This window comes from Sciurus vulgaris (genome assembly GCF_902686455.1).
Source record: "Sciurus vulgaris genome assembly, chromosome: 19".
NCBI classification, from domain to species: Eukaryota; Metazoa; Chordata; class Mammalia; order Rodentia; family Sciuridae; genus Sciurus; species Sciurus vulgaris.
Window position 1 is genome coordinate 7,272,718 of NC_136480.1, and position 23,661 is coordinate 7,296,378.

The 23,661-nt window shown below is 40.1% G+C and overlaps 1 protein-coding gene across 6 annotated transcripts in view; it reads left to right on the top strand.

Moving 5' to 3' along the window:
• The first annotated feature begins 1,109 nt into the window (after positions 1-1,109).
• TAMM41 (TAM41 mitochondrial translocator assembly and maintenance homolog) overlaps positions 1,110-23,661 on the top strand; it is a 50,299-nt gene continuing 27,747 nt past the window's right edge. For 3 of the 6 annotated variants that reach the window (XM_079122312.1, XM_079122314.1, XM_079122313.1), the window contains exons 1-4: positions 1,110-1,487; positions 3,862-4,044; positions 7,077-7,169; positions 18,728-18,878. In XM_079122312.1, the coding sequence (XP_078978438.1) occupies positions 1,353-1,487; positions 3,862-4,044; positions 7,077-7,169; positions 18,728-18,878 (562 nt within the window). In that variant the 5' untranslated portion in view covers positions 1,110-1,352. Of the gene's footprint in view, positions 1,488-3,861; positions 4,045-4,128; positions 4,229-7,076; positions 7,170-13,930; positions 14,080-18,727; positions 18,879-23,661 lie in introns of those variants that run through there. The other 3 variants (XM_079122316.1, XM_079122315.1, XM_079122317.1) reach the window with 3 other exon arrangements.

The following is a 23,661-nucleotide window of genomic DNA, read 5'->3' on the forward strand; positions in this document are numbered from 1 at the left end:
CTTTCTTTGCTTTTCTATTTTGGAAATGGGGTCTCACTATGTTGTCCAGACTTGCCTCAAAATCTCCTCTCAAGCAATCCTCCTGCTTCAGCCCTCCAAGTAGCTAGGTCTGTAGGCGCACACCACCGTGCTTGGCTCATTTTTGACACACCGTATATATGGAGACAGAATGAGTAGCTATCAAGTGTCTGTCCTGGATGTCAAGCTGCATCCTGAAAATTCGGCTGATCTTGAGAGAGTTTCTATGATTGCAATGAAAAGGATGCCTCTAAGATCTTTTCTACCCTTGGGTCCTATTTGATCCAGAAACCACATCTCACTCTAAATTCAAATATCAGAGAACATGTGTACAGTACTTTTCCATTTGTGAAGCATTTTCATATCCATCATGGGATTTGAAAAGGGCTTTAATGGGAAGAAATCACAGCCAAATATTAACAGTTTTTAATCTCCAGATGGTAGAGTTTAGGCGTATTTTTTTAAATTATTTGTTTTTTTCTAAACCTTCAAAATTCCCTTCAAGCTGGGCACCGCAGCACACGCCTGTAATCCCAGCTACTTGGGAGGCGTAGGCGGAAGGATCACAAATTTGAGGCCTTCCTCAGCAACTAAGCAACTTAGTGAGCCCCTGTCTCAAAATAAAAAATAAATAAATAAATTTTAAAAGCGCTGGGGATGTAACTCAATGACTAAATACCCGTGGGTTCAATCCCTAGAACCTCTCCCCAACACGAAAAAAAAAATCCTTCAATATAAAATCACAAAGTGATGATGGTTGCCTAATATTGTTAATGCATAAATGGCACTTTAGTTAATTCTACATATGAGCTTTGCTTCATTTTAAAAAGTCTTCGACACACAAGATTTTTTAACTATTTCTTAAACTGTGGCTTGAGGAGAAAGTTACCGAAGATTCTTTAGACTCAAGATAAGTTTCGTTAGCGTACATTCACCTGCGACCCCCATCCGCCCTGAGACCCGCGCTAATGTTCAAGTTGCTCAAACCAGGCCTGCAGAGCGCTCCTCCGACCACCAGGAGTCTCTGCGGAGTCCTTGTGTCCGCAAACACCGGAGAGCGCCGTCTCTTGTGCGTGAGGGGCGGGGCCAGGAACGGAAGCTGAGCCTGCGTGACCGCCGCCCACCTGAGGCTAACCCGGTGCACCTCTTGCCTTGGGTTCTGACTGACTGCTCCAACTCCGTGCGAGTCTTTGAAGTCCCTCCTCTCCACTCAGCCTTCATTCGTTTGATCGGGTCCCCAACTTCCATTTCCTCGCCCTTAATCTTTGTCCCTGCTACCGTGTTCCTTCAACCCGCTCCGCCAAGGGTCCTCGGTTTCTCTCAGCCTCTGGCCCATGGCGCTTCAGGCGCTGCACAGTTCGGGGGTGGCCTTCCGCAAGATCCTGTCTCATTTCCCCGAGGAACTGAGCCTGGCTTTCGCCTACGGCTCCGGGGTATACCGCCAGGCGGGTCCCAATTCAGACCAGAAGGTGAGCCCGGCCCCAGAGACCGGACCTTCCCCATGCGGCTCCTCCGGTCAGCCCCATTGTCCGAGATCCGCTTGTTCTCACGAGTCCCCTCGTGCGTTCGATCCCTTCAGAGCCCTAGAGTGACCTGTGGGCTCTGCGCACTCCAAGCGTCACTTAGGAGGATGCAAATCGTTCAGAAGTATTCTTAGTATTACGACAACGTGAGCTGAGTTTTGAAGAATAATTTAGGAGTCCATTTGGGTCTAGAGCTGGAGCTGCAGTTAGGCGTAGGGAAAAGCTGTTGCATAGGCAAGGTGGAAGAAAAACAAAGAAATAGTTGCTAGGTACTAATTCAGTGTTTTCAGCCTTGACTCTACGTTGGAATTTTCTAGGGAACTTTAAAAAATAACCAATGCCTGGGTTCCACCTGAGATTTCTGATTTAATTCATCTAGAATGACGCTTGGGCTTCAGAAATTTAAAAAACTTCCCTGGTGATTCTAATGTGCAGCCAAGTTTGAGAATCCTGTCCGTAACTGTAGGAGAAAATACAAAATAATCCTCTGACTGAAAGAAAACTGATGAATTGTCTGTAGGGTCAGGGCAGGTACCGTGAAGGTAACTAATGACAACAGTTAGTGGTGGCCAGCATATTTGTACTCACGCTCAGCACATTTAACAAGTGTCTAGTGGGGACTAAACATTGTTACTCTTCAGAGTTGGCTGAGCACAACAGCAATATAGTTTTCATTTGTGATTTACAGAATTCAGTGTGAAAATTGCAATAGGGATTCTGGGACTTGGATACTTGGCTGTAATTTGCCTCCTGGTTAAAGTTTGCCTATTCACTTCCTGGTGAGGCTATCTGTAGCCTGGATTTCCTGTCTATGCTATTACAATGTTTTTCTTTAAATTGGCAGCATTTGAAATTGTATGAGAAATTACAGGATAGTATGGCCTAATTACTTTTTCTAATATACTTTTACATAATTATAGATTTTTTTAAGAAATCATGTTTATCCATGTCTTCCTCACATCTTAAATATCACCAGTGGTTTGTGGATCACACTGGGGGAAACCCAGAGCATCCTTTAGTCTCCTGTAGCCTCCTCATCATTTTTCAGTGAAGGTTTTCCTTTGAGTAGAATTCGAATTCCCTCCAAGAAAAGATTCTTTCCTTTCCCTCATTCTCATACCCTACATTCATGTTAGCAAGGCTTGTATATTCTAACACTAAATCTCTTCCAAACCAGTCCCTCCCCTTGGTGCCTCACCTCATACCTTTTTGGTACTCACCTGGAATTTTACACCTATCAGATTTCCCTTTTCCTTTTTCTCGTCTCTCCAGTCAGTTCTTTTGCAGGAAAGTTTTCTATCATGACAAACAGCCTCTCTTTCTGGTCATATCTCCACAACAGCAGTATGTTTTGTTCTGGCACTATCAAACTACAGGTCCAGAGCATGCCTGTCTCCTATCCGTAGAAGCGGTTTCCTGTACATGACTCTCTTCCTTCTCCATGCTTCTCCAAGTCCTTCCAACAACCCTGTTTCCCTTGCATGCCTTCTTCAAGACACATACTTGAGTCCCCTAGAAAAATCTCTGCTTTTTTTTTTTTTTTTTTTTTGTACCAGTGATTGAACTCAAGGGTACTTAACCACTGAGTCACATTCCCAGCCCTTTTTATTTTTTTATTTTGAGACAGGGATTCACTAAGTTACTTACAGCCTCACTAGGTTGCTGAGACTGGCTTTGGACCTGCAGTCCTGCCTCAGCCTCCCCAGCCACTGGGGATCTGCCCCGACTCTTCAGTGATGTTAGTACATGACACATTCCTTTATCAAGTCAATTTGTCTACTCTCTCCAGTAGACTGAGCTCTTCTACCCTAGGACCTATCAGAACTCATAGTTACTTTATTAGTAGTAATAACTTATTTCCTTTTATATACTACTAGTAGAGTTTGTCCTTGTAATCTTATCTGAAAGAAAAGTGGAACACATTTATTTAACTGCAGTTAAGTGAAAGACAGTGTAGTATAATTATTCAGCACACAGAATTTGTTATCATACTACTTAGGTCTATAGCTCATTAGCTCTGTGTGCCTGGGCACAATACTTATCCTGAACATTGGTTTCCTTTCCTATAAAATTGGAATAATAGCATGCTTACCTTGTGGGATTGTTTTGAAGATAAAATGAGTTACTGTATATATTACACATAAAGTACTGACATAATATATGTTAAATCAGTATTTGTATTGATAAAACAAAGCTCACATTGCTTCCAGAGACCCTAGATCTTCTGACTGTTAATCATAATAGCACAGTATTTGGGAGGTTTCTATTCTGTCTAGCCACTTTTCTAGGAATTAATGAATTCATTCTCTTTTCCTTACAGAATGCAATGCTGGATTTTGTGTTCACTGTAGATGACCCTATTGCATGGCATTCAGAAAACCTGAAAAAGAATTGGAGCCACTACTCTTTTCTAAAAGTTTTAGGGCCCAAGATTATCACATCTGTCCAGAATAACTATGGTGCTGGAGTTTACTACAATCCATTGATCACATGTGATGGTAGGGTAAGTGACTTTGGGCCTTTGTCTTAACTTGGGCTCTATTAACTTTGTTAATAGAGCACCAGTGAAATATGTATGTTTGTGCAGGCAGGAAAGGGTCACACCCCTGCTGGATGTCCTGAACCCAGGGACAGAGCAGACACTGGAGTCTTCATCTCCCCTTCAACCATGATTGCAGTGTGAGAAGGTGATTGAATGTCATTTGCTTTATTTTTTGGCCTTTGGTTCTCAAGTTTTAATCTATTGTACACCCAATTGCAGGGATCCACCCCAAGTTTTTGATTCAGTAGGTCTGGGTTGGGGCTAGATAATTTGTTTTTCTAACAAGCTTCCAAATGATTGAAACTACAGGTCTGGGAACCACACTTTGAGAACCACTTGTTTGGGCAATGAAAGGAATAGACAGTCCTGTTTAAGATCAAGGTGGAGATTAATCTTATCTAGAAGGAGGAGCAGACACCCCCAGAAAGAAGTTGGAAATGAAGAGGGCATCAAGTGGGGCTGGGAGTCGTGGGGCCAAATGATAGGCAGGAACCTATCAGTGTCAGCAGGTGGGTGAAATTCAAGAGTAGGGTGTTGGAGAGCAAGGGTCCCCAAAGAGGGATTGTCTGACATCAGGGACCCTTGCCTATCTGTCTTTTAGATGAAACACCCCAGAGGCTTGGGCTGTAGCTCAGTAGAATGCTGGCCTAGCAGGTGTGAGGCCCTGAGTTTGATCCCTAGCAATAGCACTACCTAAAAAAAAAAAAAGCAAACCAGATGAAGCATCCCAATATCTTAAGAGGACTGCCAAAAGCTAAGCAGACCTGTGAAGACCAGTGGGGATCTAACTCAGATGCCTCCTGTACATTAACTGGGTTAGGAATGAGGTGTGGGCTTTCCTTGCTGGGCCAGCACTGCTGCTGATTTTAGAGCAAACTTACAGGCATATGGATCACATGGGGATCTTGTTGAAATGCATATTCTGATTCAGGTAGTCTGAGATGGAACCTGAGATTCTGCATATTTTACAAGCTCACTGGTGATGCTTATGCAACTGGTCAAAGAAGCATGCATTAAAGGGCAGGACCTAGTAAGTGATTGGAGTACTGACTTGAGAAGATTTGAAGACCTAGCTGAACTTGGCTGAGGAATGAATGCTGTGATTGACTGGTGATGTCTATAAACCCTTAGGGCCATCTATTTGCTTTTCTGGTTGAGGTTCTATCCTGCTTCCCCTGCTTTTTTTTTTTTTCTTTTCTTTTTTCTTTTATGTGGTACTGAGGTTTGAACTCAGAGGTACTCTACCACTGAGCAACATCTCCACCCCCTTTTTTAAAAAAAATTTTTTTAGATGTTGATAGACCTTTATTTCATTCATATGTTTATATGTGGTGCTGAGAATCAAACCCAGTGCCTCACACATGCCGGGCTAGCACTCTGCCACTGAGCCACAACCCTATCCCCCCAACCCCTTTAAAATTTTTATTTTGAAACAGTTTCTTGCTGGGTTGCCCAGACTGGCCTCAATCTTGTAATTCTCCTGCCTGAGCCTCCTGTGTAGCTGGGGTTCTAAGTGTACACGTAGCTGCACCTGCATCTTGCAGATGAGGAAATAAAGTTTTAAAGAGAGGAAACGCCTTCTATAAGGTCAGGACCTAGTTAGTGTCAGGCTCCTTGACTTCCAGACCCATACTATTTCCACTGCCTCCCATCTTTTACTTGCTTATAGCAAGAATGATTTCTGCAGTCCTGTGACCTAGTGGAGGGTAAAGGTAGGTAGTTATTCAGCACAACCTTCTACTTCCACTTATACATGCAAAACACATAACTCTGATTTCTATGCATAATTAATGTTATGCTGAGCCTATCTCTAATTAGTAATTTTCAAACAATATTAGAAGCTCCAGTAAGTAAAGATTTAGGCAAAATTGTATACCAAGGAGGCTGTACATTGTAATTGAACTTCATTAGATACTTTGTAGATAATGTGCAACCTGAGAAGGCTATTTGGATACCAAAGTTGAGTAAAGTGAATCTGAAGGTATTTGTTGACACAAATCAGACTCTGTAACCTGGGAAATCTACATTCAGGTTTATACAAATTATTATGGAAATTGACTTGACTATAATTCCATGTGTTTAGCACTGATAAAGAGGTTTCATTTGGGGATGTGGCTTTGTAACTGTAAGCCTTTCAAAGTCAACAGCAACAGATAAATTCACCATGTAAAGGATATCAGTGAAAATTTTTAATTGAAGAAACTTTCTGGTACTTTGCAGTGAAAGAACATTGGAACTGAAATTCTAGGATCTAGTTTGTTTGTCTTTGTGGTACTGCAGATGGAACCCAGGGACACATACATGCTAGGCAAGCACCACTGAGTATGTTCCCAGCCCTTGTTTTGTTTTAGAGGGGACACGGTCTCTTGTATTGTTCAGGCCTGGTCCTGAACTATAGTACTGGTCCTGGTCCTATAGTACTGGCTCAAGCAATCCTCCTGCCTCAGCCTCCAAAATATCTGGTCTATAGATACATACTACTGTGCCTGGCTCTAGGACCTAGTTTTAACTCTGCTACTACTGTTGCCACTTTGGGTGTTTCTTTTATTCTCTCTGGGCCTCAACTTTTTGTTTCTCAGATGGAGAACATTAACTAAATCAACATTTCTCAAACCTGTGGAAAGGACCAGTTTTTTGTTTTGTTTTGTTTTTTTGTTTTGGTTTTTGCAGAATAGACTGTTATGGACTAATGGTGTCCAAGAGCCATTCTGTCTTTAATCACTCGGTTTGACCTAAGTTTGTGGTCAGCTCACCTCATGTACCTTGAACTGTACTTTGAACCATACCTGACTTCCAGTTCAGTTTTGGACATTAAACCTCTCAAGGGTTTTGGTGGAGATGTGGCTGTTCACATGGAAGGCATTTTGAGTGGTTTTGGAAATCAAGGTCCTACTCTGGTCGAGATTTCGATCTATTTCCTTATATTCTGTACTTCCATAAGCGACAACCTGATATTTTGCTATTTTTTCTCACCCATTTCTTTCCTTTTTCAGCTTATCAAATACGGGGTTATTAGCACTACTCTTCTGATTGAAGATCTTCTCAACTGGAATAACTTATATGTTGCTGGACGCCTCCAAAAACCGGTGAGTGAGTGTTTTTTTAGGCTGCCATAATCAGGGTGCCTCTGATCCTGACTTGACTTTGATCCTTGTGATTACAATGAGATGGAACTCCAGGAAATGGAAATGCCTGTTAGATTCCTCCTACTCCCTATAAAATTATTACCAATGTCCAGATATTACTCTGATATTGTGATATAATAAGAAATATATATGATTGGCTTTTGCCCCTGGCTTCTGGCACAGAGCTCCTACAAGTTTTGGAATTCCTGAGTGGTAGGAATAATAAGTCCCTTTCAACCATACCTGAGTTCATGCTAATGAGGTGACTTTTTTTTTTTTTTTTCTTTTCCTTCTGCCTATGCTGGGGATTGAACCCAGAGCCTCATGTATATGCATATTGAGCAAGCACTAAACCACCAAGCCCCATCCCCAGCCCTCCCAGGTGACTCCTGATGGGCCCCTAGAGAGCTTCAGGATAGGGGCTGGTTACCAGAGGACCACCAATGTGCTTAGTGGGTTAACCTTTCATCCTGAGCTCCCTTTCTGCCCCGCCTCCCCACCTCTGGGAAGGGAAGAGGGCTGGAGACTGAGTTCCTCCTAATGGCAGTGAATTAATCAGTCATGCCACCATAAAAACCCTCCATAACAGAGTTCCGAGAATTTCCATGTTGATGAACATACTGAGGTGCTGGGAGGATGGTACCCTTAGAGAGGGCGCAGAGCTCAGTTCCCAGTCCCACCCCACAATACCTCACCCTGTGTTGTTGTTGTTGCTGCTGCTGCTCCTCCTTCTCCTCTTCCTCCTCCTCCTTCCTCTTCTTTCTTCTTTTCCCCTCCTCCTCCTCTTCCCCCTTCTTCCTTCCCCTTCTTCCTTTTCCTCCTCTTCCTCCCCTTCCTCCCTCCTCCTTATCTTCTTCCTACTCCTTCCCCCTCCTCCCTCCTTCCTCATCTTTCCTCTCTCCTCCTCCTCCTCTTCTTCCTCTTTCTCCTTTTTCATATGCTTGGTGTCAAACCTAGGGTCTTGCACATGTTAAGTGCTCTACCACTGTGCTACATCCCCAACCCCTGCCTCACTCTATTAAGCTGATCCTGAGTTGGATACTTTAGAATAAACTGATGATAGTAAGTAAAGTGCTTTCCTGAGTTCTGTGAGCCCTGCTAACAAATTATCAACCCAGAGTAAGGAGTTGTGGAAACTCCCCAATTTACAGCTACTTAGTCTTGTGGAATTGAGCCCCTAATCTGTAGGATCTCTATGTAGCTTAAGGTGGATAATATCAAAATTAAATTGTGGGACTGGGATTGTGACTAGCGCACTTGCCTAGCATGTGTGAGGCACTGGGTTCCATCCTCAGCACCACATAAAAATAAATGAATGAAATAAAGGTATTGTGTCCATCTACAACTAAAAAAAATATTTTTTAAAAAATTGAATTGTATTGTAGGACACACAGCTGGTGTCCAAAAAGTTGGAGAAGTGGTTGGTGTGAAGGAAAAAGCCCCATGCGTGTCAGATGCTGACAGTAAAAGACAGATTGTTATATGCCCACACTGCTGTCCCTGCTCTCAGGTACAGGGTCAGTCCATTTGGGCTGGAGGAAAATGGCAGAGGAGGTGTCCAGTGTCTTAGTGGCACCTCTGTCAGTACTATCCCCATCATCTTTTCTTCTAGAACCTCAGTGCCATGGAGGTATTCTTTTGTCTACTTTTGTTTCCCCAAAGAGATAGTGCCTGTAGGACAGTGCTTGTCACACAGAAAGCAGTCAGTAACTGTTGAGTAAATGAATGAGCCAAGCTGTCATTCTAGGGTGGAGTGATATTCTGGACCCTGTATTATCCTCCTGAGGCCAGTGGTAATGTCCTGTCACTACTTTCTTACCTCATTGGAGATACTCCAAGAAGAGACTATGTGATTTTGGCTTCTCCAGGGCTTTGATAAAAACAAACAGGAACAAAGAAGTGGGAAGGAACTTGAACTTTAAAAAGTGTTTCCAGCTATCATGTTTCCTCTTTTTTTTTTTTTTTCCCAAATATATAGTCTATTTTCTGAGAAAGTTTCTTTTTCCTAGTTTTAAGAACTATGTGAGCCAGGTGCAATGGCACACACCTTGAATGCACATAACTCAGGAGGCTAAGGCAGGAGAATCACAAGTTTGAGAACAGCTGGGGCAACTTAGCAAGACCCTGTCTCAAAATAAAAAATAAAAAGGGCTGGGGATGGAGCTCAGTGGTTAAGTACCCCTGAGTTCAATCCCCAGTACTATGCTAATTAGTCACAGTGGTCAATTTCACACACCTCCCAAGGAAAATTTTCATTATATTGACCAAGGGTCTTAGGTTCCAAAAATAGCAGATGGGTTGTTCTCAGGTATCTCCCATAACAGCGACCCCCTTCCTTCTTTTATAGTGAGCTATGGGAAAAATTAGAGCGTCCTCCAGTCATAGTTCATTTGGTTTGTGTCAGAAAATTTTCTTTATTGGTGTCTGTAGGCTGTCAAGATGCTCTTGCTTTGTACCTGGTCTTAAAATTTAATAATGTAAATGGAATTTTATTCAGAAAGAATAAAACCCTGCCTAAAGAAGAATAAAATTCTGTCATTTGCAGAAAAATGGATTGAACCAGAGACCATAATTTTGAGTGAAATAAGTGACTCACAGATTAAAGTATCATATGTGAAAAACAGAGATATGTATTCTCTCATGTGTGAAAGCCAGAGGGATGAAACCAAAAGGATGCCATGAAAATAGAAGGGAGACCACCAAGGTAGAGGAAGTAGATAAGGGGAGAAGGAGATACTAGGGAATGAAAGTGATCAAATGACATTTTATTTATATATGTATATACCACAATGAAATTAAATAATATGCACCAATAAAAAATAGAAAAAGCCAGGCACAGTGGCACACCCTGTAATCCCAGTGGCTCAGAAGGCTGAGACAGGAGGATTATGAGTTCAAAGCCAGCCTCAGCAATACAAGGTGCTGAGCAATTCATCAAGACCCTGTTTCTAAGTAAAATACAAAATTGAAATGGGGATGTGGCTCAGTGGTTGAGTGCCCCTGAGTTCAACCCCCAGTACCCAAAAAGAAAAAGAAAATAATTAATAGTATAACTCATTAAAATATGCAGAAATACTTGAGCATGGTACATATGTAATAAATATGTAAAAATTTATCAAGCCAAACCCTTCAGATATGTGAATTTATGTAATTTTTCCTTTGGTAAAAACTTATACATATACTTATTATTTTGGCAGTGCCAAGGATCAAATCAGCACATACTAGGCAAGTGTCCTACCACTGAGCTGTATCCCCTCACCCAAGAAAAACAGATTCTTATTGAACCTAAGGAAATAACTGTATTACCATAAAATAAGAATATTTCCCAGTAAATTTTAAAATTTTGGAGAGATGATTAAGTAGGAAGAAAAGAAAATGTAATTTTGTTTCAGAGCAAACTACCAAATCACTATAATCCATAAATAGCCCTAAATAGAAAAAGTTTTCTTGTGTCTGGAAAACAAGAGAATTTGCAAGGTGCTTTTTCATTATGTTTTGTTCTTGTGGTGCTGGAGATGGAGCCCAGAGCCTCATGCGAGGCAGGTACTCCACCACTGAGCTACACCCTCAGCCCATACATAATTTTTTTTTTTTTAACATCCAGAAAGAGTAGGCTTACTGAAACAATTTTATATATCTATAGATGAATTTCTCCTTCCTAGACTGGATAACAGGTAAAACTTGTAATTAAGCAAATAAAAGCAATTGAAAATACATAAATATTCATTTTATATTTTAAGGGTTTTTTAATTTATAAAATGTGTTATTGATAAGAAGATAAATGAGGGACTGGGGATATAGCTCAGTTGGTAGAGTGCTTGCCTGGAAAGCACAAAGCCCTGGGTTCAATGCCCAGCACCGCAAAAAAAAAAAAAAAAATGATGATAAATGAATGTGAAATTATAAGTCTAAGGTCATATTCATTCCTACCACTTATTAGCAGTTTATATGAACTCAAGCAACTGGTTTTATCTTTCTAAATGTCAGTCAATTCATGTGTAGAATAGGGATAATAGTACTTACCCTGCCGATGCCATAAGGTGTTGAAAATTGGAAGCAGAGTGATAATGCTGGGAAGCACACAGGCGGTTTAGAATCTGACAGAGCTAAGGTTACGATCCCAGGACACTTCCTAATCTGTGACCCTGTGCTACTGATAGAGTCCCTCACACCTTGGTATGTTTTTATCTGTGGACAAGGGTTCTGAAATTCCTGGCTTTTCAGAACCATTCAGAAAATCGTATTTCTCTTCTCTCCATCCTTGACTATCTCAGTTACGTTGAGGTAAAATGAGATCATATAGAAAAATATTCTCTATTATACTCTATGCTTGGAATTTTTTAAATTAAAAAAAAAAAAAAAACAGGTGTTAGAAACCTATAATGCCCCCAAATTTAAGAATGTAAGTACTGGAAATTACTTTTTTGTTTTGTTTTGGTTTGGTTTTGGGGAGTGAACCCAGGACCTTGCACATGCTAAGCGTGTGACCTACTGAGCTATACCCCCTGGCCTGATCTCAGAATTTGTCTAAACGTTCTATGTTTTTATAAAATAAAAGCAGTCCAAGACAAGGAATAGCAGCTACACTTAGCCTTAAGCAAAACTATGCATTTCTTGACTAATTTAGAGAATAAAATGTCAGTGATAACAATGATTATCTCTCATTCTTGTTAAGTTTCTAACACTAGAAAATTAGGCTAGAGAGCTATTAGGGACATAGTTCAGTGTGAGAGCATGTTGCTTAGCATTGGGTTCAATCATTCCAAGCTCCAAAAAGAGACAAAAAATGAAGACAAGAAAAAAAGCAAAAGAAAGTTAAGCTATCTTAAGCTTGGCATGGTGGCGCACACCTGAATCCTAGCCCCCTGGAAGACTGAGGCAGGAGGATCTCAATTTCAAGGCCAGCCTCAGCAACTTAGTAAGACCCTGACTCAAAATAAAAAATAAAAAGGACTGGGGGTGTAGCTCAGAACACCCCTGAGTTCAATCACTGGTACAAAAAAAAAGCCAAAAAAGAAAAAACTATCTTTTAAACAAGTGAAAATAATAAGCAGGTAAAGTAACTCCATCCCACTCCTGCCCCCAGTTTTCCACTCCTGTGGAAATCACTGTTAACCAGACTTCTCAGTGATAACAGTCTTTAAATAAACCATTTTTCCCTCTAGGTGGCAGCAAATATTAAACAAACTTGAGCAAATCTGATGAAAGGGTGGTAGCATTTTCAACAAGAAAAATGGGTAAATGTTTTTAAAATATGAGAATGAGTATGAATTCTTTTTTTATGTTTTAAAAGAAGTTGCATTAAGTTATATTGTCTAAAACTCCAAAGTCGACTTACCCTTGCAAATTGAAATAGAATTTCTCAATTTCTTGCAAGTCAAGTCTTTAAAAGGAATATACAGGAGTTAAAAAGATGGATATTTCTGGGAAAAGTTGGGTCTAAAATTAAACTTCTGTTACACTTTACTAGCAACATACCTCATAATTGAGGAGATACCATGTGTTTATTTCTAGTACAGCCTTAAGTTTCTGAGTCATTTAGTCATTTGCAGTTGGTGTATGCTGTGTGTGTGTGTGTGTGTGTGTGTGTGTGTGTGTGAGGCTGAGCGTGGAACCCAGGGCCTTGTGTGGCTGAAGGCCATCACTGAGCAACATCCTAAGCACTGCAAATATTTTTTGAGTGAAGAATCATGGAATTTAAAGTATTTAATTGAACATTGTGGACAATCTTTTATAAGTTAAAAAAAAAACTAAAGCAACTTAAAGTCAGTTCCCTAATTAATTTGACATAACTTTGGATTTTTATATTTCACATTGTTTTTCATGTAGATAATTTTGTTTCACATTTCTTTTTTTCTTTCACAGCTCTAGGGGTAGAACCTAGGGCCTCAGGCATGCTAGGCAAGCCCCTCTACCTCTGAGCTACACTGAATTTTTGGTTTTTTGTAATAGCTTTATTGAGATACAGTTCACATACCATATAATTCAACCATTAAAGTGTACAGTTCAATGGTTTTGGTATATTTACAGTCCTGTAACTATCACCATATTGTAGCTCTATTTATTTATGTATTTTGAATAGAAAAAAGTCCAATGGTATAAAAGATCCCTGAACTGGGAATTGGAAAACCTGGTTTACTAGTTTTGGCTCTTCCCTGTTGTGAGCCAGCATTTGATTCTCTTGCCTTTGAAATGCAAAGATTGAGCCATTTATTTAGTTATTCAAAAGACAACTAAGTTTCTTCTTTGTGCATGCCAAAAATAAAAAGACCCCACATTACGTGTCCTTGAAATCCCCCAGTCTAGCAGGCAGATAAGGTTTGATCCCATTCTGTGTTCCACCCTTCTTCGTCTTGAAGCAGTGACTATTTAGAAGAGTCACCCCTTTGACCATTTGGAATGGAAAAGTTCTGGCAAATGGTTGAGTCCCACTAGGTAGGGTTGCCTTTTTTTGTAACTGAAACTTCACTCTTTGCAATTCAAGTAGTCTCTCCCCATGACTGTTATAGAGACTAAGGGTGGCTTTCTTTTTTTTCTCTGTCTTGAAAGGTACTCACAAATCTCTCCTTTGAAAGTCCCTTCAAGCTTTGCCCCTTCCTCTCTGCAGTCAAGATCTGTGGCCTGGCAGTAGTGCTACTGTTATCTATGCAGTTCAGGTCGGGGCATTCCCAGTAAGGTACAAACAGCTATTCACAACTCTGAGGACTTTCTTCTTTTCCCAGGCCTCTCTGGCAGTGCCCCAAGCGTTCACTGGCTTTTCACTCTGAACAACAAATAACAGTGCTGCCGAGACAAGTTCCTAGTTCACCTTTCGTTGAAGAACCAGATCAGCACAGTAGCAGAGCCTTCAGAATTCACGTTTTCCCTTTGAGTAAGGATGCTTTTATTTGCACTCTCTTCACCTTAAATAGTAGACTGCTTTCTTACAACCTAAGTAGAACAGCTCTCTTGGAGAACAAGTGGTTATTCTGTTAACTAGGAAAAATCTTCCAAACTTATTTTATTTGCATCTTTGAATTTTTAGCATCTCAGAATAGTTTTTAATTTCCCTGGGTTTCTGTAATAGCCACAAAAACAGAAGCAAAAGAGAGAGAGAGAGAGAGAGAATTATTGGGAAGGACCTGGTGAATTAGGATGAAGAATGAAGAGCAGGAATGTGAAAGCAGAGCAATATCACAGGGGACAAATTAGGGGTCTGGACCCAGATTGGTCCATTTTGCTGCTTCTCTTAGAGAAAAATTTTTAACTTCTCAGGCCCTCAGTTTTTCCACCAACAAGAGGAGGAGGGTGACCTCCTAGATCAGTGATTCCATATGGAATACAAAATTGGGGAAAGTTAGTCAACAATAAAAATAGGAGTTATAGGACCTTAATATTTCAGGAGCTGGAGATGCAACTCAGTAGTAGAGTACTTGCCCAGAAAATGTAGAGCCCCCAGTTCAATTCCCATATGGAAAAAAAAAATTGTATTTGTTTTAATCATCTGTCAAAATAAGAAGTCAAACAGAATACATCCCTAACTGAATGCATGAGAACAACTCAAAATATTTAGATTTGCATAGTATAAGGGTGTGACCCTGGTTTTTGCCATTGATTCATGGTGCGACCTTAGACAAGTCTTGTTCCTGGGCTGTTCCTTGGTTTTACACTCTGCAGATGATTGCAGAGATACTAAACTCACCCAAGCTGAGAGGCTTAATTGAGGCCTATTAAGTTCTCATAATTATAAGAGTGGAGGAGGTGATATTGAATCAAGTGGCTTACCTCTCACTTGTGAGTTTATAAATATTCCCTTAGAAAAAAGGTAGATAACACAAGGCAAAAGTTAGAATTTAGTAAGCTTGATTTATAAATTAGTTATATGCATTATGGTACTGCTACTTTTTTTTAAACAACGAAAAACTGTGCCTTGGAATAACATCATTGTCCTCTTTCCTTGCTTTCTAGTAAAATTTTATTTTGGAATTTGTTAGAGTATGCCTTTTATATGCCATTTTAATTTATCATGCATTATTTGAATTTGACAAAAGGAACTTTTGCCCTGCCTTCTAGAATAGGAGGACAATTTATCGATAATACCAAGTTGTTTAGAGACAATTGATACATTTCAAATATATACAAGTCCAAAGATCTCCTATGTTCTTGGATAGGCAGAATTAATTTTGTCAAAATGGCCATACTACCAAAAGTGCTATGCAGATTCAATGCAATTCCAATTAAAATCCCAATGATGTACCTTACAGAAATAGAGCAAGCAGTCATGAAATTCATCTTGAAGAATAAGAGACCCAGAATAGCTAAAGCAATCCTTAGCAGGAAGAGTGAAACAGGTGGTATTGCCATACCAGAACTTCAACTATACTACAAAGCAATAGTAACAAAAGCGGTATGGTATTGGTACCAAAATAGACAGGTAGATCAATGGTACAGAATAAAGGACACGGACACAAACCCAAATAAATACAATTTTCTCTTACTAGACAAAGGTGCCAAAATTATGCAATGGAGAAAAGATAGCCTCTTCAACAAATGGTGCTGGGAAAACTGGAAATCCATATGCAACAGAATGAAATTAAACCCCTAACTCTCACCCTGCACAAAACTCAACTCAAAATGGATCAAGGACCTTGGAATCAGACCAGAGACCCTTCATCTTATAGAAGAAAAAGTAGGTCCAAATCTTCAACATGTCGGCTTAGAATCAGACTTCCTCAACAGGACTCCCATAGCACAAGAAATAAAAGCACGAATCAATAACTGGGATAGATTCAAACTAAAAAGCTTTCTCTCAGCAAAGGAAACTATCAGCAATGCAAAGAAAGAGCCTACAGAGTGGGAGAAAATCTTTGCCAATCATACTTCAGATAGAGCACTAATCTCCAGAATCTATAAAGAACTCAAAAAACTCTACACCAAGAATACAATTAACCCAATCAACAAATGGGCTAAGGAAATGAACAGATACTTCACAGAAGAAGATCTACAAACAATCAACAGATATATGAAAAAATGTTCAACGTCTCTAGTAATAAGAGAAATGCAAATCTAAACCACCCTAAGATTCCATCTCACCCCAATTAGAATGGTGATTATCAAGAATACAAGCAACAATAGGTGTTGGCAAGGATGTGGGGAAAAAGGTACACTCATACATTGCTGGTGGGGCTGCAAATTAGTGCAGCCACTCTGGAAAGCAGTGTGGAGATTCCTTAGAAAACTTGGAATGGAATCACCATTTGACCCAGCTATCCCACTCCTCGGCCTATACCCAAAGGACTTAAAATCAGCGTACTACAAAGATGCAGCCACATCAATGTTCATAGCTGCTCAATTCACAATAGCCAAATTGTGGAACCAACCTAGATGTCCTTCAATTGATGAATGGATAAAGAAACTGTGGATGCAATGGAATATTACTCAGCCATAAAGAATAATAAAATGATGGCATTTGCAGGCAAATGGATGAAATTGGAGAATATCATGCTAAATGAGATAAAGCCAATCCCAAAAAACTAAAGGATGAATGATCTCACTGATAAGCGGATGATGATACATAATGGGGGATGGGAGGGAGGCAAGAATGGAGGAAGGAGGGACTTTATAGAGGGAAAAGAGGGGTGAGAGGGGTGGGGGGAAGGAAAAATAACAGAATGAATCAAACATCATTACCCCCTGTAAATGTATGATTACACAAATGGTACTCCTCTACTTCATGTACAACCAGAGGAACAAGTTGTACCCCATTTGTTTACAATTAAAAAAAAGAAGAAGAACTTCTAGGGACTGGGGATGTAACTCAGTTCATAGAGTGCTTGCCTGTCAGGCACAAGGCCCTGGGTTCAATCCCCAGCACCGCAAAAAAAAAAAAAAAAAAAAAAAAAAAAAAACTTCTGGACTTTCCTTGTATAGAAAAATCAGTCAATAGCCGATGTTTTAAAAAGATTATGGTGGGAGTACAAATTGATATAACCATTCTGATGAGTAATTTGGTAATTCTACTTCTAAACATAATGCCTTAAAGTATTCTCAGTGTGGTTTGTGCCTGGGCACAGTGGTGCATGCCTGTAATCCCAGTGACTCAGGAGGCTGAGGCAGAAGGATCACAAGTTCAAGGCCAGCCTCAGCAATATAGTGAGACCCTGTCTCAAAATAAAAGGGACTGGGGATGTGGCTTATTGGTTAAGCACCCCAGTTCAATCCCCAGTACAAAAAAAAAAGCCGTCCCTGAACCCAAAGCAGCCTCAGCATTTCCTAAGACTTCATTAGAGATACACATTTTCAAGCCTCGCTCAGGTCACCTGAATTAGAAGCTTTGGGTTTGGGGGCCCATTATTATGTGTTTTCATAAGCTCTCCCATGATGCTAATGCTAGCAAAGGTGAGATCCCCTCACCCAGAGAAACGCATTCCTTGTGTACTACGAAGCACGCCCAAGGAAGCTCATTTCAGCTAGTGTATCATGTGCCATATCTCAGTTGGTCTTCCCAGCACACTTATGAGCTTGATTTTGATAACCCCATATTATTGATTAGAAATTATGTCTCTCACCACAGTTAGGAGGAGGATAAGCTGGGACCTAAACATATTCTCTTAACTAGAGTGCAAATTTTGTCTGTGTGTATGTGTATGTCTGTAACTAGGGATGGAACCCAGGGCCTTAAACATGCCAAGCAAACACTCTACCACTGAGCTACATTCCCAGCCCTGCCTTACTGTCTTTAAAATAGAGACTCTCAGAACAGACTGGAGCTCTTTTTGTATTTAATGGGTTTGGAGAAAGTCAAAGACAGCTGCTTCCGCCATATATTTAGGAGAATGATCCTTTTTATTGAGCAAGGCAAGTACTTGAACACGGGGCACTTTACATTTATTGTTGTTTTCAATCTTTGTGACAATTCCTTGATAGAAATCGTTATCCCTATTTTATAAATGATGACTTAAGTTCTGAGAAGTTAGGTCATTTGCCCAAACTCACACAGTTAGTAAGTATCTGGATATGAGCCCAGAGCTGTATTTAAAACCCATGATTTTTCAATTGTAGCTAATTTTCTTTCCATTTTCCTTAGCCGAGTTCCAAATCTGTGTATCTAAAAATCATAAAGCATGAACTGCCTGGGTTATATGTGAGCAAGAAGAGATGTGAGTTCTGAGTAAAGAAATAAAATGCCATCTTCCCCTAGAAAATTTAAAAAGTGAGATAAAAAATTTTAAAAATTGATGTTCCCAAAGGATATTTATTCTTTTTCAAAGCCTGTGGTGAGTTTCCTCATTTAAAAGGAATATTAATTTTGTTTTCTTTGGCATTGTGATCCTTTCCTATGTGATGATTTCTCTGATTTTGGCATAAGAGGAGATTCTGGGATTACATATTAGAACAGTAATTATTTCATGTGAACCAAACTAATTCCAAGGTCCTCAGTAGTAGGCATCTGGGATGGTTCTGGCTGCATTGTATCAACCTGCAACTTGAGCAATACTCCTCTTCTAAAATTTTTCTTCTGAATGTTCTGCCTTTTCCAGGTGAAAATTGTTGCAATGAATGAAAATGTCATCCTTCAGTCAGCCCTTGACAAAAATCTGAAGAGCGCTGTGACTGCTGCCTTCCTCATGCTCCCTGAAAGCTTTTCTGAGGAAGACCTCTTCATAGAGATCGCTGGACTCTCCTATTCAGGTTAGTGTCCTGTGTGCCCAAACCTTTTCCAAGAAGATTTGTCATCTGAAGGCTATGCAAATGCTTGCTCCTCACTTTGCACTGGAATTGCAACAGTCTTAGTTCTAAATTCCATCACTTCCTGTATAACTGCAGTAACTTCCTAATTTGCCTCTCTACCTCCAGTGTCTCCTTCTTCCTTTTCCACATCCCTTCAAATATGATATGAGAGTAAATTTTGGTTGTTGCTTTTGCTCATTTTTATTTTGAAATGATTGTAAACCTACAGATAAGTTTTTGAGAAAAAGAAAACTCCCTAAACCCCTTTCCCAGATTCACCAATTTTAACATTTTACTACATGTTTTCTCATTCTCTGTGTATCAGTAGTTTCCAAACTCAGTATGCCTCTGAGAGCTTATTAAAACACAGACCACTGACTGGATTTGGTGGTACATACCTTAATCCCAGTGATTTGGGAGGCTGAGGCAGGAGGATTGCAAGTTCAAGGTCAGCCTCAGCAACTTAGTAAGACTGTGTTTCAAAATAAAAATAAAAAGGACTGGGGATGTAGCTCAGTGGTAAAGCACCCCCAGATTTTATTCCCAGTACTGCCAAAAAATATTTAATTAATTAATTAAAAAACACACAGACTTCTGACCTTACCCACAGACAATCAATTTAGTAGCTTTGAGGTTTGGCCTAAGACCTTGTATTTCTAACAAGATTCTGGGGTGATGCTAATGCTCCTCCAGGGACCCTGCTTTCACTGCTCTTTCTGCATATAAATATGCTGTATTGTTAGTTTGTTCGTTTGTTTCTGAACTGTTTGATAGTAGGTCATACATATCCTGTCTTCTTTAGACCAAACCACAGTACAGTTATCAAATTCAGGAAATTTAATATGGATGCAGCAGGTCGAGGTGTCCCACATCTGTAATCCCAGCAATTTCAGAGGCTGAGGCAGGAGAATCTAAAGTTCCAGGCCAGTCTCAGCAATTTGGTAACATCCTGTCTCAAAGTAAAATAATAAGGGCTGAGGATATAGCTTTGTGGTAAAGCATCCTTGAGTTCAGTCCCTAGTTCTAGATGATGATGATGATGATGATGATGATGATGATGATGATGATGATGATGCAGTGTTTGATCAAATTGACAATACATATTCCAAATATCAGGTGTTCCAATGTCCTTTGTGACATGTTTTTCCTCAAGTACATGACAGTCAAAAAGTATATACTGAATTTAGTTGTACGTCTCTTTTTATTTTTTATTTTATTATTTAGTGGTGGGTGTTGAATGTCAGGCCTCGTGCATGCTAAGCTTGCTTACATTTTAATCTGGAGCATTTCCTCAGTCTTTCCTTTCCTTACATGACATTCACATTTCTGAAGTCTATAGACTAGTAGACTCAGAGACTCACATAGAGACTATTGACCTCTTTATAACCAGTGTTTCTTCCCTTATATGCAATCTGTTTACATAAAGGTTAAAGAAATACCCTGCTTCTTATTAAACTTTCCCTCCTAAATTTAGCACCCATGGATGAGTCTTGCTCAAACCAGTCTTTACTGCCTTGGTCCAAAGTGGTGATTTTCCAAATCCTCTTCTTCCTCCACAGGCAGGAAAAACTTTCCCTTCTTCCCCATTCATTTAATGTATTTATTTGTTAATTTGTCTGAATGGTAGCTTCCTTTCCCTTTCAACCAGTTGTGTTCCTCAGAGATGGCAGCAGATCCTTTAAAGGTCAAGAGGAGAGCTGAGAGGATAGAGCCCCTGTTCTCTCACCCAGGCTGCAGCCAGAGGAGTATCACATTTGCCTGTTTCATTCAGTGAGGTCCCATGTAAGAGTTCATTTGCAGGGTTTAGTATGTAGCTCAGTGGTAGAGGGCTTGCCTAGCATGAATAAGACCCTGGGTTCCATCTCCAGCATCATTGAAAAAACAATTGCTTTTCTTTCATTGACAAGAAAAGTGGTCTGCTACTTAAAGAATTTTAAAACCACTGTCTTAAATAATCTCTTTCCCAATTTCTTAAGGGTAAATCAAAGAATTCAGTCCTCAAAACATTGCAAAAGCAGCTTGTTTACTCTCCAAATCTCAATACAGATAACATTTCATGGAAATATTATGCTGTAAGAGACTTCAGAGGTGTCATTCTTCAGTCTTCTTCCTGAAATGTATCTAGCACGGTGCAGCTGTATTTGCAACACTGGAAAGAACAGAAGTGAAGTAAACTTGACCTTTTGTTGCTTCCAGCTTCACCTGGCAGCATCCATGCCCTTCAACAAGAGGCAAAAAATAGTGTGACTACATACCAGAATAAACGGGTCCATGTGCAGTTAGTGGGAAAAGAGAGTGCCTTTTTAGGGTGGTTCCCTCCCTAAACTCCCATGTAGAAAAAAGAGATGTAACAGAAGCCTTTTGTGATAGGTTGACTTTGGGGAAAGATGCAGGACTACTCTGTATGACCCACAATGTTACCACTCCTTCAGTTTTTTTCTCCCATGTAATAATATCCACACAGTACTGGGTGGATTCTGGTTGGAAGTTCTCTTTAATATATTCTAAACATTGACTAGAGAATGACAGAACTATTTTTACCTGTCTGCTGACTCTTTTAGTGCTGGGAATTGAATCAAAACCTCACACTTGCCGAATACGTGCTCAACTGCCGAGCTCTATCTCCAGTTCTTGATTTCTTAAGTGTGCATTCAAGTTACTATGAATCTGTAGCTGAGTTTTGTTGGAATTACATTAATAATGGTAGAAAAGGATGTTGACGCTGTGAGTAGGTCATTTTCACAGGTTTGAGATTTGCTTCAGGCCATGTGTCAAAAGGCAAATTTTCCTCCTGTTTCCTAGGCTTCTGAGAACCCAGGATCCTTGAATCAATAGAATTATGGCCCTTTGTTAAATCCTAGTCTCCCAAGACCTCAGAATATTCCAGTATTGAAATTACCCAACCAGTCTCTTTTTTATTTACAACTTGGACATTTTCCTTCATTTTCACAGTTAAGAGATTATATGGGTTCCCTTCCCTATGAAGTTCAACATTTCTCCTGGGAGAAAGAAAGAGGAGGGGCTAGAGAAAGTACCTCTCTTCGTTAATTGGACAAGTCCCTGCCAGTAGTTACTGGCAGAGTCAAGATCTGTCAGTATTACTATGAATAATAACAACCCATACATTTTATATAGTACTTAAAGGTCACTTTACTCTGGGGCCCCTATTTATGGCAGCATTATTGTAAATGATGGGTGAGAAAGGAGTAGGTGGAGGACAAGGGCCTGCAAAATTAGGGAGGAGAAAGCGTTCTAGTCCTTCACTAATTCTTAGAAGTTGGCACTTAAGTAAACAGAAAAAGAATACCACATGAATTTGAAATACTCGCCTTGAACTTTCTAAGTAAGTACAAACTATAAAAATGACTAATTTTAGGTAACGATCCTGTTTAACATTTATCAAATGAGTCAGCCACTCAAACCCTAAAGAGCTGAAGATAGAACTTCTGCTCCAAGGAACTTCACACTGGTAAACATGTGCAGTCACAGTGAGTCAGTGGTGAACTGGAAAAAAAAAAAAAAAAAAAAAAGTGTGAAAAAGACAAGGAGGCATTTAGGGGAAGAGCCCATGGACTGAAGTCCATATGGCTATGGCAGGAGAAAGTTGTACTTAACATTATATGCCAGGAACTACCCCCAATACTTTGAATGTGGTAACTAGTTTAATAATCCTCATAGTAGCATTTTGATTTGGTTGCTGTGTTATTGTCCCATTTCAAAGATGAGAAAACTGAAGCCCAGGGATGTTACCTGACCAAGGTCCTTCATCTACATGGCAGACCTATTACCAGCTTTCTGAAGTTGCTTAACTCTTTCCAAGTCCCCTCCCCCATTTTCTTATTTATGAGGTAGAAATAAGTATCTCATAAAGAATTTTTCAGTGAGATAATATATATAAAAGCCCCCACATCTTATCTCATTGATAGTGCTCAGAAAATGATTATTATCATTTTGTTTATTTACTGTAGTACTTGAGTTTGAATCTAGGGGCACTTAACCACTGAGCTACATCCCCAGTTCTTTTTCTTTTTTATTTTGAGACTGAGACTGGACTTTAATTTGTGATCCTCCTGTCTCAGCCTTCCCAAGCAGCTAATTATTACAGTTGTGTGCTACCATACCCATTGACTGATTGAATGGTGCTAGGGATTAAACCCAGGGCCTCACACATGATAGTCAAGTGCTTTACCACTGACTTACATTGCCAGCCCAGCCAGAATTAGAAAACTTGTTACATGTTGACAAAAATAAATGTCTGTCCAAATTAGGATATTTAAGGTGGATGGAAACTTGACAGCCCCAGTTCATCTGTTCCTTTAAGGTCCTTAAGGAATGAAAAAAAACACCTTCTAGCACTGTCCTGGGAGAGAGGAGAGTGAATGGGCTGCTGTCCATGCCAGATTGTCTGAACGCAGGCAAGCCAACTTCTAGGAACAAACAGAGCAGTGAGGGAGTTGCCAGTCAATTCTTGGGGGAAAAAATCAGTGTGTACGCCAGTGCTCGAAAGTGTGAGTAAACGTCCTCTTGCCTGGAATCTGGTAAAAGCCAGTGGAGAGACATTTTTTCTTTGGAGTGAAAGCTATTAAGATTTTATTCCATGATGTCATACCTTCCAAAACCTTGCCAGCAGTGCCACTGGGTGCTCTGGACATGGGGGTTGGGAGACTTGGAGGATTCAGGAGGCGACTGTCAGAATTCGGAGGCTGCTGTCTGCTTGACTGACTTGACCTTTGGTTGAGGCCTC